The following is a 17000-nucleotide window of genomic DNA, read 5'->3' as shown; positions in this document are numbered from 1 at the left end:
TGCACGTTTTTTGTTCTCTTATCCTATCAATCCTCTTTGAGCAGCCTGAAAAGAGTTCCAAGAATGACAAATCCCTCCACAAGTCAGGAACAAGTAGTAGATTGGATAACTTATATACTATAGGCCTTTCTCTTATATTTACACTTGAAGTTGCGCCTGATGACCTGACCTAGAATGGTTCATCTTAAGATGAACTTTCCTTTTTCTATATTCTGTCCTAGATTTGGACCAGCTGCTACAGGGCTCATAAGTTTGGCATTTTGTTGCTATCTAGCCCTCTAGTTCCCAAGAGGCCGGTTTCCTTTATCAGTTCTTATTTTTAATGACATCTCTTTCTCAAGTAAGGTGTATGTTTCTCAAGGCTTTGGCCTAGTGTATGTTTCATGGACACTAGACTTTCAGATTATCTAGCAGCTAGCTAAACTGCAGCTTACATTATTAATTCTTAAAAGCAGCTGAAAATCACAAGCTGAAACACTTTTAAAATGAATTTAAATGATTTCTATATGTTTGTTTCCCTTACTATTGTTTCCCTTAATATTCATAGGCTAAAAGAAAAGAAAAGAAAAAGATGCTCCAATCTGACATAAATCAGAAGTTCTGTTTTGACATGCTTTTACGTTTTGCTGCTTTGAGTTTTAATCCTGTTCCAGAAAGTCAATGTTTTATATTCATATAAAGCAAATAACTAAGTTTTAGAGAAATCCCATTATGATACCCAGTATGCATATTTGTAATTTAAAAAAAACAAACCACCACCAAGGAAGCAAGTTCACTGTTTGGAGCTTCTGAAGACAAAATACACTGAACATCACAACTTTGTTTCATGAAATTTTACTCTGATAGGAAATATCTTCTGCCATATAGCAAGAGATAAGCATCGGACCAGGTGCCTGACATACAGCAGTGATTCAAGTGTTACCTTGTGCTTTGTTACAAGGGATGGAGAGAACAGCTACCTATGTGCTACTGCAACAGTAATATGTTTATATGCAGAATCATCACCTGTTGCAAGTGTTAAGGATTTTAAAACAAAAAACAAAAAAACACTTAGGAAATGGAAACATAGAACTCATAAATTACAAACAGATAAGCGTTTCACCATCCTCACGTAGTTTGATCAATAAATAAATAAATAAATCTTAAACTTGTGTCAAAGATTAATTTGCCAGATAGGCCAAAGTGGAGTCATTGTTTCCAAATTTTGACTCCTACTCTCTCAGCCACTTCATTATCCACAGCTCTGTGGCAGAGCATCTCCTCCGCGTGCAGAAGATCCCAGTTTCAATCCTTGACATTTCCAAGAAGGGCTGGGAAAGGCCACCACCTGAACCCCTGGACAGCTGCTGCCAGTTAGTGTAGACAATACTGACTTAGATGGACCAATGGTCTGACACAATGTAAGAGAGTTCCCTACAGTCCCAGTTTTAGAGATCCTGTATTAACTGATGTTTCATTTCAGCACCATGAGCTGCTAATTAAATCTGATATCAAAGGAGGGAGATATAAAACAATTTAACACACACTCCATCACACTACAACTTGCCATTCTGAAATTTACTGGGAGAAGACTACCCAAATAAAACATGTGCTTTTGTCAACCCCATCTATATTCTAAGACTGTGTCTATGCAGCAGGAATGCACAGTCAAAAGACCTCCAGTCAACATAAGACTTTAATTTTCAGCTAGGCTGGTCTTATACCTAAATTCAAGACCAGCATAGGGTCTGCAGCCTACCACCACATAAAGTTACCATAGTGTCACCTTGCATCACACTAATTCTTAAAAACAGACTTTTTCTCTTGAACCATAGTGCCAAACTGGGAGCAGAAGGAACTCTCATGCAAATGTTCTTTTTTTTTCTTTTTAGCCACTCTCTTACCAGGATTTCAATTTCAATTCATTTGATTCTTTGTCACTCTTCAATGTACATTCCAAAAGGAAATCAAAGTGCCTGAAACTACGGGAGGAATATAAATTCATGACTACCAATCTAACAGATTTATCATTAGCTCACTACAAAAATATTCATGACCCTACTTAGTATGGAAAAATAAATTTAAAAAGTATTGCTTGCCAGTCATTCAGGCATTAAAATACTCCTAAATATTCCAAGTAACTGAGTCTGGAGAGACAGTTGCATCCAATAGTTGTCTTGAAGCCTGAAACATTCCTAGAATGTTAAGTATTTGCTTTAATAATTGATGTAGACATTTTGAATCTTTCTGCATAGGATATCAGGTGTGAGTAGATTGCATTAACACTGCTTAAACATTTCAACTTGTCAGTATGGCCAACTCGATTTCTGAAATATTTGCAGTATTTTCCCATCGAAACAGTAATAAAGGTAAAATAAATATATGCCACTGCTATATAATCACTGAACATTAATGAATATTTTATGTCTTTTTAAATCTCCCTGTTTAATTTTAAAGGGTGAAATTAAGTCTCCTTCACGCAATATGCCAATTATCTGAAAATCAAACAATAACTCAGCCATTATACTCCTTTTTGTTAATATACAGGAAGCTAATTTGAAAACACGGGATAGCATTTTTAGAGAATAATTGAATAGTCCTTCCTGCCCTCTGGTGGCCAACAACTGCAATTTGCACATGTTCAATTACTGCCTTATAACAAAGTATATGTAAACTTGTGATTTTATTTTTTTTTAACCCACATTTGAATGGAAACAGAGGAAATGACAAATTTACCAGTAACTTAACTCTAGATAATAATGTTTTAGATAATTAACACTTCCTTTCACAGAAGGCAACTGATTTTGTTTAACAGCTAATGCTCAAAATGTTAATTCAAATTTTTGAGCTGAAATGCAAAATAGAAGCCTACGCTTTATATCTCTTTTGCACACAACCAAGATGTTCAGTAAAAAGAAAAACAGAAAAACAGCCCGCTTCATTCCACAACACATCTGCTTTTTGAGATTCTTCACTATAGGAAGCAGTTTAGCATGCAGCACTGGGATGGGGTGTTTTCCAAAAAGGGAATGCCTCTGAGCATCATTTTCTGCAGTACATCAATTAATTCCTAACCTTTACTTGGCTTCTTATGGGCAAAACCTCTATCTGTATGAATGCTGCTTTATTCAATGAGGCACTCTCCAACTAATGTGAAAATACTCAATTGGTCAAATAAAATGTGATCAAGTCAGATCTAGAACCTGATTCTTAAATTCATGCACTCATCACACATTCTGCTGAAATTAATGTGACCTTAGCAGACAGTAGATTTGGGGATTTCATCTTAAAGACCCCACTTTTTAATCCTTGTTAGCACTGAAACATTCCATTCGGCATGTAGGAACGTCAGACAGTGCTACAATTGTCAAAGTAGGAAACAAACACAATTGTTTTGTTATTTCACTGGAATCCCAAATTTAGTTTATTTGTAAGGCCACTGTTCATCATAAGCAGTTGCTAAAATGTACTGAATGCAGTGTGATAGGATGCAAGCATTTGGACCTATTACATGATATCGTAGGGTCCTTCAAGGCCAATAAAAACCAATTCGATTATTCATTTGTAACTTGCTTGCTTCTAACAGTTCCGCATACAAGGTTTGATTGCCTACATTCTTAAAGTTGCTGAGAGTCAAAAAGTTGATGTTAAAACAGCAGAGATTTGCTTTAGTATTACAAGCACTAGTGCAAAAATCAACTCAAAATAAGAAACCGTGGAAAAACCGGTAACGTCCAAGCATCATGCATGAAGGTCTGTGCATACATAGAATAATCTTTAGAGTTGTCCCATTAATGCCTTCAGAAAGGCATTGATGTATACAAAGTGATCTGTGTTTAAAGGTGTTTGGCTTAATATCACAAGAAAATATTCAAGAGAAACACTTGATTTTGGACTGGATAGAATAATGCATTACAAATGGGTCGTGATAAGCACAATAAGCAGTGAAGCAAGTTCTTTGATTTTAATATACAATGTTATGTAATAGACAGGGATTTCAACTTTTAAAATAGAGGGCAATGTCTATTTTCGGAAGTATATCTGCCTTTCAAGGATCAATCAGCAAGGGACTGTTCTTTGCAACATCACCCCTTGCTGGCTGCTTTACAGAATAACAGTGATATCATTTTTAAAAAGACACCACTTCTCTGCCATTCCACTCACAGCCGAGATGACACAACACAATGGCAGTGTGTTTGACACAAGGCATATACAGGAAAACACAGTAGTATATAATCAAGAAAGAAAGCAGGGGGAGCCTAACTAGACAACGCTAGTTCATCTCTGGCAATGCATTTTGCTACTAAAATGCAACATGGAACAAATACACTACTGCTTTGGGCTAAAATTAATGCAAGTTTTATATGTAGGTCACACCATCTGATGTACCTACAGTAATCTTTCATCATCCAGTTAATTAAAAGCTAAAAACTTAATAACGAAACACGAAAGGAAGTCTGCAGCCTGAATACATAAGCCCTCTTTAACAAAGCTGACATTAGTTATAATGAGCTACATTTATTCTTCAGCTGTGAGACAGAACTCACCTCCTGAATGGTACTGCTTCCTGAGAAGTTGAGGTTGTACTCCCGCTGGACTTCTCGATGGGTGACGATCAGCATGAAGTTTTGATTTAATGATTCCTGCAGGGCACTGAAAGGGTTGAAAGAAAAACAAGAAAATCAGGAGTGAGCATGTTCTAGCTTGCTTTACATTTAGCTGCGAAAACCCCAGGAGTACCCTAAACTCTGCAGAGACAAGCCCAGGCACAATGTTATCATCGCTTTCTTTTTTACTCCTAAAGGCAAGGAAGCATGCAGCAAATAACCAAGGGGCTAACCTGTTAACTCCTTCTCTCCTAAGGTGGCTGAAGCGCCTAAGGCTACATTTTAACTCCTTAGAATTTTCACAACTCAACTGCTATTGCCACAGTGTTCAGCTATATTTAACCATATATATTTATTGAAACTGATATGTTAAAACTATATCCGCCAAAAAGATGCCTAAATAAACTGATTACAAACACATAATTTGTAGTCGTAATCAGTTAATTATAATTATATTATAAACATAATTTTTATTAAAGAAAATAAATATGTGAATATATAAACACTTAATTTTATTTCTATTTTTGGCACACTGCCTTTTTGGCAGTTTTGTCTAAGATGGTGTACCATTTGATGTTACATTACAGCAAGTTGTAGCCGATGGCTGTGGATGTGCAAACACACAAACGGGGGCATGCATGACCATATTTTTCAGCAGACTTGGTAGATATTAACAATCACTGCTAAAGTAGACTTTTCATGACGCCAGTGGGCAGTGTTCGAAACTCCCATTGTTCTAGGAGCATTTTTCGACAGAGAATTTAATTAGCGTGAGCAGTTTCTGAGCTCTGGGCGCAGTACTGCACTTAAGATTTCAGATTAAAACTGCAGAATGGAAGGAAAAGAGGATCATTTTCTGTGTTTCCACTTCCATCTACTCTCTGAAGACTGGAGAAGAGACCCTCTTAAGAATACTGGGGGGTGAGCAGGGGAAGGGTTAGACGATGTGAAAAATGAACTGCAGTTCATTCATTTTCAGCTTTGTATTCTTGCTATAAAAAAGTGCGCCCAGACATTCAGTTGTTGTGCCCATAACCTAGGTTTTTAAGGTGCCATTTAGCTCCTAGCTTTCATATCTCAGTTTCTAACACTACTAGTGAGAAATGTTATAAATACTTGCATTTACTAGTAAATCTCAAGAAACACTGTCAAATGACCAAGTCTCATTCCCATTTTCATAGATTACTAGTTACTGCAGATGTTTACCAAGGCAGGCTAATTGGCGAAATGAATTTGGTGTTTCTTTTCAGGCTTATAATTTTATCTCAACTACTGCATCTTCATTATCCATTTCCAAATGTACATGGTTCCAAATGTGCATGGTCCAATTCCATTTCCATGCTTAATCTGTACCAGAAGCTAGACCCCAAGGCAGAGTATGGACTATCAGTGCTTAATTTATATATTTAGAACATTTATAAACTGCTTCATTCAAAAGACAAACAAATACCTCTCTACGTGGCATAGAAAATAAAATTATAGATAAAACAACTAAGATCCATACATAAGACCACCATCATTAAAAGCAAAGATAAAATCAATAAAACTTTTAAAACACATATAGGTAACTAAATCATGTTATCTGGATAGGCTTGCCAAAATGATGTCTAATGCAGGCATCTCCAAACTCGGCCCTCCAGATGTTTTGGGACTACAACTCCCATGATCCCTAGCTAACAGGACCAATGGTCAGGGATGATGGGAATTGTAGTCCCAGAATGTAGGGCTGAGTTTGGGGGTGCCTGGTCTAATGCTTGCTTTGGCTCATTTTCTTTACTTATAGGGCTAGACAGGATGTCCCCTTTTGGAAAGTATAAAGCACATGAGAATGGCAAAAAGTGTTTATTCATCAATGGACTGCAAGACTGCAGCATTGCGGATCGGGCCACACATGCTGATGAGTGCATCATATTGTCTTGATTCAAACCAGCTTAAGGCCCCAGTTTATGAAGCTGACTTGTTTTCACTAACCATAGTTACAATTAACCACTGTTTGGGTTTTTGGACAACAGACTAAACCAGAGCTACTCTAAAAAAGAAGGAAAAGCTTCTGACCGCCTCCTTGTGGCAGGGCTGGAGGTGGAGGAAACAACTGCAAGAGCCTGAAGGAAACTGGCTCATTCTCTAACACTAAAGCATAGGATAGAAAAGTGTGGTATACGGTGGTTCCACCAGCAATATGTATTTGAAGTTCACCATAATAAATCCTCCAACTTCACCAGGATTCTCTGCTGGTGTACAGCAAGACAATAATTGGTCTTTCTTTAATTAATTAAATCAACATGTATTATGCTGGTTAGAGGACAAATTAGATTATACTGTAATTTGTCCAAGTGAGAACTCAGCATTAGAGGAAGTGCCTTGCCTAATGAATGCATAGTGAGCATCACTGATTTAACTCTAATAAAACTACCCATTAAAATACTTTCAGAGTGGCAAAAAAAATAAAAAATCAGCAACCACTTCTTGACCAGCTTGTACTATATATTTGTTATAAGTACAATATTAAGAATTAATATATTTATTCTGCATGATTATAGCAAGGAAGAAGCAAAAATGTACATCTTAGTAGAATGGGTTTATTGTACATAATTTTAACTTGGGAAGTACTTTCTGGGAAATTCCACTCATTTCTTATCTGTTATTTTTCTTCCTAAGTAATTTCCTTCTGATAGAACACTAAAGTATTTTGACACTTATTTTGATCATATCCAACACAAATGATGCACATGTAAAAGCAGGTTTCCATAAGGATATCCTTTTTGAATAATAAGCTATACATGGCAAAGGGATTAATTACATGACCAGTTCTCAGCACTAGATCTTTACATCTTGGTTCCACATATACTGGAAAGATAGTTGCTGCTTGTATGATCACCTGTTAGGAAAGCAGGGAGCCAGTTTCTTTACTTAGATTATTCAATTTCAGGAATCCAGATTCCCTTTCTTCCCCCTAATTCTCTTTCCATTCCAATGCTCAAAAAAAATCCTTCCAGTAGCACCTTAGAGACCAACTAAGTTTCATAGGTATGAGCTTTCGTGTGCATGCACACTTCTTCAGATACCATTTTGATATCTAGGTGCTCTAAGACATTGATGAACACCCCACTGATAGCAACACATATATCTGCATGGCTCTGTTACATATCCAGAGTTTGATACTGTACTTACATATGGTATAAACATTTGTTGCCTTAGCCCAAACCCGCTGCAGCCCAAAGGGCTCAAGATTACATTTTTCAAAGTAAGAATTCTACAAGATTTCGGAAATGCAGAATACAGCTGTAAACATCCCATCATTCACATGCAACCACATTTTGAGAAGGCACTTAAGGCCCAACTAGACATGGCAGTATTTGTACCAATGCAATTAATGTAAATGGCAGATTTGAGAACCAGTCTTGGAAACTGAACAATGGAGGAGAGCAGACAGACAGACAGAGACAGAGACAGCGAGGTTGTCTCTCTGCCACAATCCTAACAAAAGGCTAAAGCCAATGGAATACTTCATTTGAAGCTTCAGGAAGGAAATTTTTGTTGATACCAGACAGGGACAGAAACTCTTTTTAGCAAAGTGAGAAAGGTTGGGATACAATGTAGACAACAAATGCACTGGCTACCAATTATCTTCCAGAACCAATTCAAGGTGTGATTTTTATCTTTAAAGCCCTTTGGAGCTTGGGACTTCCACGTAACTAATGGGCAAAGGAAGATAAGGAGATACAATCTAATTGTTGCCTATGTTATCGGGCACACTTCCTGTATCATATGTCTGTACATGCAAAGTTGAGGTCATTGCAGCAAGGAATGCAACCTTTACTGCAACTTATCTGAAGCTCCAGAATTATCTCCCCATGGGGGTTCTGAGCTGCTCCGGTCTTTTAACTTTTCAGAGAGGGCATAAAGCCTCATTTCCCCCCAAGATGTATGGTATCTCTGTGGACAATGTGGCTGTCTGTTGCTGATTCTGTAACAGTATTACAGATATATCTGTTTTTCTGTACCCCTTAAGTCCAGAGCAGCTCACTGCATCTCCGTCTCCATAATGCCTCACACATTCCCCGACACACCAGTCACTACATGCATTACTATGTAATTCAGATTGTGCTGTAAAACTCATCAAATTCAATGGAGCTTACACCATATACAGTAAGTGGGTGTAGGTTTGCAGCTTAAAAAAGCAAGAGTATTTTGCTTCAGCTACTGATAAAAATAAGAAGAAAAGCAATACGTCAGTTTAATTTTTCCATGGTTATCCTACAGCTAAAGCAGCTTACCTTTAGATGTAATATAACACCCATCATCCCTGGCTATGCGGGTTAAGGCTGATGGGAGTTGGAGTCCAACAATAAATGAGAGGGCAGCAAGTAAGCCAACGTTATAACTATATTTTGATTCAGGTGTGTTGTTTCATGGTTTTCACTGTACAAACGGGATTTTTTCCTGCATGATCAGGATTATGAGGAAACAGGACTGCATACATAAAATCTAAGTTGGCTTTGTATTAGTATTAGTATTTTCAAGGGTTGTATATTTAGGTATTGATGTTATAGTTCCAGGTGTTCCTAATATACTTTGAAAATTCTCACCTATTTCAGTGCTTGGGAACAGAATCTAATCTCAATTATTTTGGCTTTTTAGTAGATAAATCTGTCTCTGAAAATAAAACAATGTTTTCAGAATCAGCATTATTGGGGCAATGGCTTGCCACCTCCATTATTCTAGGTTCTGCTCCACAAAGGTTCTTCATGAATTTCAGGGGAAAAAAATTCATTATTCATATCTTTTCATTTTTCCCTTCAAACATCTAAATTTTAACAAAATATCATGACACATAATGATCAACATTTCTATTGCAAACATGCCGATTTATACAAGCTCGTGTCAACAGACATCCAAATTTACTATAATTACAGTTTATTTACACTAAAACAAAATATGAGCTCAGTATGTAAATGTAATGTTTGTTGTAGCTAATGCAGCAGGAGATGGCAGATTAGTCTCAAACATCAATCAGTCAGAAAATCTGGCTAGTATGGTAAATGAGAATGGTTTCTGCTTGTTTACATTTTTAAACTTTGAGATTTTCTAAGCTGTCTCATAAAAAGCCTGAAATAAAAAAAACCTTTAAATTGTACAGTCACTAAACCTTGTGCAGCTCAATCTTATACATATCTACTCTGAAGTACCACTGATTTCAATGTCAAATTGCCATGATGACTTTTTCAGAATAACTCTCCCCAAGATTATGTAGTGTAGTGCGTAGGGCTGCCATACAGCCAGGATTTCCTGGATATATCCAGGATCTGTTCATTGGAAATAGTGTCTGGGTGGAATTTCCAAAATCACTAAAAATGCCAGGTGTATGGCAACCTATGTCTGAAGTGTTGAATTTTTTTGTGAATTTCCTTAAAAATAGCTCAAAAGCTTCATTTTGGGGGAGGTTTTGAAAAAAGGAAAGCTCAACAACGTTGCCAAAAATAGCTGAATAATTTTGTGTCCACATTTTCACTTTTTGAAATATGGCAACTCTAGTAGTAGGCACTGACCTTCCTCCTCAAAATTTAAGGTGGCAATTTGTATCCCCAGCTAAATCAGCTTGGGGGGGGGGAGGAATGTTGGAAGGCTTGAGCAAATGAAAAGGTTGTTCAGTGCCAGGCAAAAGACAAAATTTAGCACCAGGCAGTCTTGCACAGCTGTGAAGGTCTCCTTTCCAGTGAGCACCTATCTAAGTTTATAAACAGGGAGTGAGGACTCAAAGGAGGACCTCTGAAAAGGTTCACAGCCATTCAGCCAAGCTCATGAGGAGGAAGGTACTCCTTATCTAACCAACTTCCAAGGCATTTAAGGCTTTTAAAAAAAGGTAAGCACAAGTAGTGTGAACAGTGCCTGGAAACAGATCAGTAGTCAGCATAGCAGCTAACAATTGACAGGATTGTGTTCCCTTCAACCGATCCCACTTAGCAGTCTAGCAGCTCTCTTTTGAAGTAACTGGAATTTCCAAAAGAGGCTTCACAGACAGCTCCACATACAACACTTTGAAGTACGGTAGTTCATGGATAGCCAATGTTGTTAGACTACAATACTCATCAGTCCTGTCCACTGAACATGTTGTCTGGGGCCAAGGGGAGTTGGACCCCAACAACATATGGAGGACACCATGCTGTTCTCCAATCCCGATCGAATCCCAATTCTGTCTTCTTCAGTTGTCCACTGTATGCAAAGATCTTTTGCCTGTATAAAGAAGGGAAAGAACTGACACCATTCCTAAGATGGTGGTCTGTTTCTACTTACCTGCACTCTTGTGTGTGCAGATATTTGCACATTAATAGCTGTGTTACAGGTCAGTACTTAAAAGTTAATTCTCATACATTGTGATCAGCACTCATAATAACTGAAGTGTTCAACTGAAAATACGACTGGTTTGTAATCTACATGCTGTTCAAGTTATTCACACCCATAAGCACAGGAGCCAAATTCTAGGGGAGGAGGTCTCTTCGCTTCCCTCCCATAAGATATTTAAGGGGGCTGCCCCCCCTTCCAAATTTAGGGGCATTGCAATTCAAATGGTGTATGTGTGCCATGCCTTGTGTTCAGTTTTGTGGTCTGGGGCTTACCTGCCCCCCCCAATATTGCATTCAATTTAGCACCTTTGCCCATAAGTTATTTACCTTGGGAAAATGATAGATATAGCTTGAAGGAACCATAAAATAATCTTGGCTGATCTCCCGCTATACAGGATGATTCCTGTTCATATTATATCCATTCTACACATCAAGAACACCCACCCACCAATTTTAATTATCCAGATTAGAGTGTGTCAAGAACAAGAATTTAAATTTTTTTAACAATTATCTTTGAAGAAATTGGACAGAAAAAAATCTCCCTTCTTGTATTTATTACCTTACCTTTATATAAATGTTTACTATGGGGAGAAATGAGCACAAAGTCAAATATTAATATTATTTTTAAACAAAAGGCAACGGAAGTCTAATTCTGATTTGGCAACGTTGTTAATGTAAACCCCTCACACGGCATGCTGTTTTACTATGCTCAAACGTATTTTTTTAAATTGTATCTTACCCAGGCATACTTGATGAGGAGGGTGGTGGCAAATCAGGCGTTAGGACATAGAGGCTGTTGTTTTTTGGCAAGTGTAGAGTTTTTAGAACAGTCTATAGGGGGAAAACACTGGAAGTTAGAAACATTTTGAATCAGGCACCCTCACCTCAAAGCAAGGGCCAATTTGGTTTATTAATAAATGAATCATTAGCAATCATGTCTGCGTTTTTCTAAAAAAATAACAAGTGTGCCAGTGGTGGCGTGGCGATAGAAGTACCAGGACCCTGGGGCAGGAGCATAGATTTTCCCACTTTATCCCTTCCTTCAGTTCCGATGGAGAATTGCCCCCTCCCATTTGCTCTTAGTCCCAGAAAGAAATTTTCCAAAGATGCCAGTAGCGGCATGTGATGTATTCAGCACCATATCTGGTTTGGCCCTAAATATGTTTCACTGCAATAATCAAGTTATTAAAATAATCCCACCTTCCTACCCCCAGGAGCTCAAGGCGGTATACACGATTCTCCCCATTCCTATTTTTTCTTCACAGCAACTATATGAAGTAGGTTAACCTGAGAGTAGCAGAAAGCCCAGCATTTGATTCTGGGACAAATATAGGAACTTACACTGTCATCTATGTCTCCACTTTTCCAGCCTTTTAGCAACATTTTTGATGAAGGAATCTGAAGCTCATTTTCTAAAATGTGTTTGATCTCTCCTGCAAAGCAAAAGTATTGTCCATATTTATGTTTTTTTTCCAGCATTTATCTTTAGTAAACAGATACTAGGCCTGAGAAGCCCAAACATTCCATACAGTTACTGTAGTTTCAACATTACTGAAGAATTTAATAAGACACAAATCTAGAGGTAACATTCTCTCTCTCTCTCTCTCTCTCTCTCTCCCTCCCTCTATCTCATCATATATAATAGCATAAAACAAACAACAGAATGTTAAAATACTATTTCGGATAAATTCTAAATCATCAAAACAATAATAACTATCAAAACCCTAAAATATGCCAAAAACAAATATATCATTTTATGTCACCAATATTTATTGGCTTTAAAATTATTTGTTTTTCCAATGTCAGAAAAGATAGATATAGTGAACCCAAATGGTGTACAATGAACGACAACAAAGTGCATAATTTTTGTTATATGGAATATATAGTTCACATGCAACCCTGCAACTCCTATTGATTTTTAATATGCGAGTCAGTACTTTTGCTTGTAAGTACTGCTTAAGTATATGTTGAAAGTTCACAAAGATTAGAATCAAAATACTATCACTCATTTACCATCTTATAAAGCAGAGGTGAGGAACCTGAGCTTCAGGGGCCAAATGCAACCCTTCTATTTGGCCCTCGGACCTCTCCCTAGATCATGCACTGCCTTCCTGGGCCAAACACCTCTTCCTCACACCACACCCATCACTGGCCATTCTCCATGCCCTCCTCAAGGTCTTTTGCCTGGCTGGAAGCTGCGCTTGCAACTGTGAAAAATGTCCCTTGCTGGTCTGGATAGGAGAGTGAGGAGCTGGAGAGATGTATGTATAGGTGTAGAGAAACCTTTGGTTTCTGCAAGGTCAGAACGTAGCCTACAGCTGGCAAGTGGTCCCCAGGATGAAATGTGGCTCTCAGGAAGAAAAGGCTCCCCATCCACACAGACAGGCAACAGCAAGGTGCCTGTTAATGGCTTTTCCCAGGTCACCTGCTTCAAACCTTTACAACTCAGGTGCCAGGCCTGAACTCTACAGCTATGAAAAAGTCTTTCTCTACATCACTAACCATTGGCCCCCTCCAATGTCACTGCAGAAACAGTTTCCCATTGCCTATTATTGCCATCACTGGGGACAAAATCTTTCCACAATTGAGAAATATTATCTATCTCTGTGAACAGCACTGAGGATTATAAATGTACAGATGTTTGGAAGATACCAAGATAGAAAAACAACCATCTCCTTAACAGTCTTTGTATTATTTTTCTGTGGTCCCCCCATGTCCTCCTTGAAAACGCCCTACAAGCAAGCAATTGCCTCACTGTACAGAATTACATTAAGCGTTGTCCAAAAGAGCAATCATTTCACAATAATATGTGGAAAAATTATTAGTGTCCTGGCATTAGGTAGATGTCATACAAGTCAGACTGTAATGAAAATTACATCTTTATTCACTGGAGGTGTAGCATAACTCCATCTAGTGGACATTTTGTGCAACACCTGCTAAACATTGTTGTTTAGTTGTGTCCGACTCTTCGTGACCCCATGGACCACAGCACGCCAGGCACTCCTGTCTTCCACTGCCTCCTGCAGTTTGGTCAGACTCATGTTGGTAGCTTCGAGAACACTGTCCAACCATCTCGTCCTCTGTCGTCCCCTTCTCCTTGTGCCCTCAATCTTTCCCAACATCAGGGTCTTTTCCAGGGAGTCTTCTCTTCTCATGAGGTGGCCAAAGTATTGGAGCCTCAGCTTCAGGATCTGTCCTTCCAGTGAGCACTCAGGGCTGATTTCCTTAAGAATGGATAGGTTTGATCTTCTTGCAGTCCATGGGACTCTCAAGAGTCTCCTCCAGCACCATAATTCAAAGGCATCAATTCTTCGGCGATCAGCCTTCTTTATAGTCCAGCTCTCACTTCCATACATCACTACTGGGAAAACCATAGCTTTAACTATATGGACCTTTGTTGGCAAGGTGATGTATTTGCTTTTTAAGATGCTGTCTAGGTTTGTCATTGCTTTTCTCCCAAGAAGCAGGCGTCTTTTAATTTCGTGACTGCTAAACATGGGCGAACAATTATAAATAACAGTTCAAAATACTACAAATGTGACAAGTACATAGTTGTAAACATGTGCATCATCAAGCCACACTCATTGGGGACCTGAGCTGCCTGCTGGAGGGTGCACATGATGGCAAATCTAGGGAAAATGGGCCTTGAGCACAACGCAGATGGAGGGGTCCAGAACACTGTTGGTGTTATAATAACAAAGATTAGCTTTAAAAAGTGATTCTACAGTGGCATTTAAGAAGTGCAAATGAAGTGTCTTGTTTTTTCACATATCACATAAGCATGTGCATGTAATAATGCAATGAAGCAAGAGGAAGGCTGGTCATTCTTTAATCCAAAAGCCAAAGGAAAGGTTTCCCTGGTTTTGTATTGTCTATTCCATGTGTTCTCCGTACCAGAAGCATCTTCAATCAAGGTTCTCTCCCCCCACTCCAGGTTACAGGTATTGTTATTTTGCTTTTTTTAAAAAGAAAAAAGAATGTAACCATGGTGACTTTACACTGCAAGAGGAAGGGAAATAAATATAAAAAATTATCCAGATAAAGCAAAAGGTAAATTTGTATGTTTGTGATTCAGTAACACTACCCACATCCTCCTGTGAAGTTCAGCTACTGAACCAAATACCACCATCTGGAAAAATATTCTAATTATACATTGGATTAATATACTATCTTAATTACTAGTTGGGCAATATACCAAAACAAAGCAGTGGCCTGGTTTGGATAGTATCCACCTTTGCTTTCTCCCTTTCTACAACTGGTGGAGGGAGGGAGACAAGATTATGCCTTGTCTAATCTGCCCACTGAGCATACCTGCTCCACTTATGGCACTCCTGAGCAACCCCCACAATAACTGTAATATTTAAAATAAGATGCACATGAATAAAAGTCAGCACACACAGGATGAAATCACCAAGTCATCCTCCCCACCAAATCAATCTAGGAATGTAACATAATATTTGGGTTCTTAGCAACCCTTAAAAAGCCTCTCCTGAAGATCAGAAGATTCCACTCAGGGGGAGAACTGTGGTATAGGGGCTAAAGAGAAGGTGAATTCATGCGATTTTCAGTGATTCCCCATTCCCTCTCCATCACAGGCTAGGCTAGACCACCCTAACCCACTGAGTAGGAACCCCAACCTTTAGAAAAGCCTTTTCAGGGGGCTCAGTGGAGAGAAGAGGGATGTAAAGTCACCTTCCACCCACCCTTCCTGTGAGTGCTTCTCTGGATCTAACCCTTTGTTTTAAGATGTGTTGCAGCAACCACCCTATGTGAAGAGGCTTTTCCTTTTCACACACAAGCATGAATGCCTCTTAAGGCAGATCTTGCCACCTCCCCTCTTTCTTAGATTAAAGCCTTGTATTGAAGACCCTTACAAAAATTCAAAAACCTGCTGCCTCATTAATCAGGGGCACCTTTTTAATCTTATCAAAGCATTAGGACTGACTAAATGTTGCTGCTCTAGGCACCATCCTAATGAGATTTGTGCATATTGAATATTGTTCTCTCATTTGCAAAAAGAAGGTGAAGGATAGTGAGCCAGTAGAAATTATGAAATCATGTCCCCCACAAAAAAAAAGTTCAAACAACTAAATGAGGTGGAGAATTGAGCATAATAAGGGGGGTGGGACTGGGAGGGGGAAATAGAGATTGACCAAACAAGTACATGCTCAGCCAATAATTAGAACATGCCACTAGATGTCACTCTTCGATCATATATTACAATTAAAGTTTTAAGATGCTTCACCTTAGCTGATGTGGGGCAAATTCTATAAGCAATACACAGATGGTTTTGAAATACACTAAGCACCAAAAGGAAATCATGCTCTGGCCTCTGCTACAGGTCAAGGGACCAAGGGCCACTGGTAGGCTCCACCCCCTGCATCCCAGGAAGAGGAGGCCAAGAAGACAAACCTGGCCTTGGCCAATGGAGAAACTGCTCAATGCGGTCTTTCCTCTCCTACCCCATTCCTTTTTCCTTTGTATTGCATCTATTAGACTGTAGGCAGAGACTAATTTGCCTTTGAATACATGTACACAAATTAGAAAATTGTAGGTGTATTTATGCATTGAATAATAACAATCAAAATATGTTATCCTAATCTGAATACATTTTTTAAAAGGAAATGTTTGTAAACTACCTCCGTGATCAGAGATCACTGAACAATGTTCTTAACAAACAAAACACGAAAACAATTGTATTCTCCTCCTCCAAAATTATTTGGCCAAAAGGTTTATACAAAATATGGGTGTCTCTAGTTATATTCTCAAGTCACAGAAATATTATTTAGTAAATCCCATATGTTTCCAGTTTATATAAAGTGACTTAAGAAGAGAGTAAATTCACTGAGAGTCAGACTGGTACTGCTTAGTTATCTTTGAGCCTTGCAGTAGTACCAAAGAGACAATGATACATTTTAAGGCAGAAAGAAGAGTCCCTTATTTTGCAAATAAATAAAGGCTCCAAGGATGCTGCTCCAATAAGGGGAGAATTTTAGAAACTTCTTTTGCCTCTTAGATGCTACTCTCCCTGGAGATTATCACATTTCCGGGCCCCCATCACTGTTGTGCA

The 17000-nt window shown here is 38.5% G+C and overlaps 1 protein-coding gene across 2 annotated transcripts in view; it reads right to left on the bottom strand.

Annotated features, from left to right (window-relative positions):
• The window catches only part of FAF1 (Fas associated factor 1), a 176685-nt gene that overhangs the window by 125788 nt on the left and 33897 nt on the right, over window positions 1-17000 (bottom strand). For both annotated transcript variants that reach the window (XM_035122849.3, XM_088674070.1), the window contains exons 5-7: window positions 12272-12363; window positions 11670-11761; window positions 4527-4632 (exon numbers count right to left, since the gene is read on the bottom strand). In XM_035122849.3, coding sequence (XP_034978740.1) covers window positions 4527-4632; window positions 11670-11761; window positions 12272-12363 — 290 coding nt within the window. The remainder of the gene's footprint in view (window positions 1-4526; window positions 4633-11669; window positions 11762-12271; window positions 12364-17000) is intronic.

Source organism: Zootoca vivipara, chromosome 7 (assembly GCF_965207765.1).
Source record: "Zootoca vivipara chromosome 7, rZooViv2.hap1.1, whole genome shotgun sequence".
Classification (NCBI taxonomy): domain Eukaryota; kingdom Metazoa; phylum Chordata; class Lepidosauria; order Squamata; family Lacertidae; genus Zootoca; species Zootoca vivipara.
This window is presented reverse-complemented; position numbering and strand designations above follow the sequence as displayed.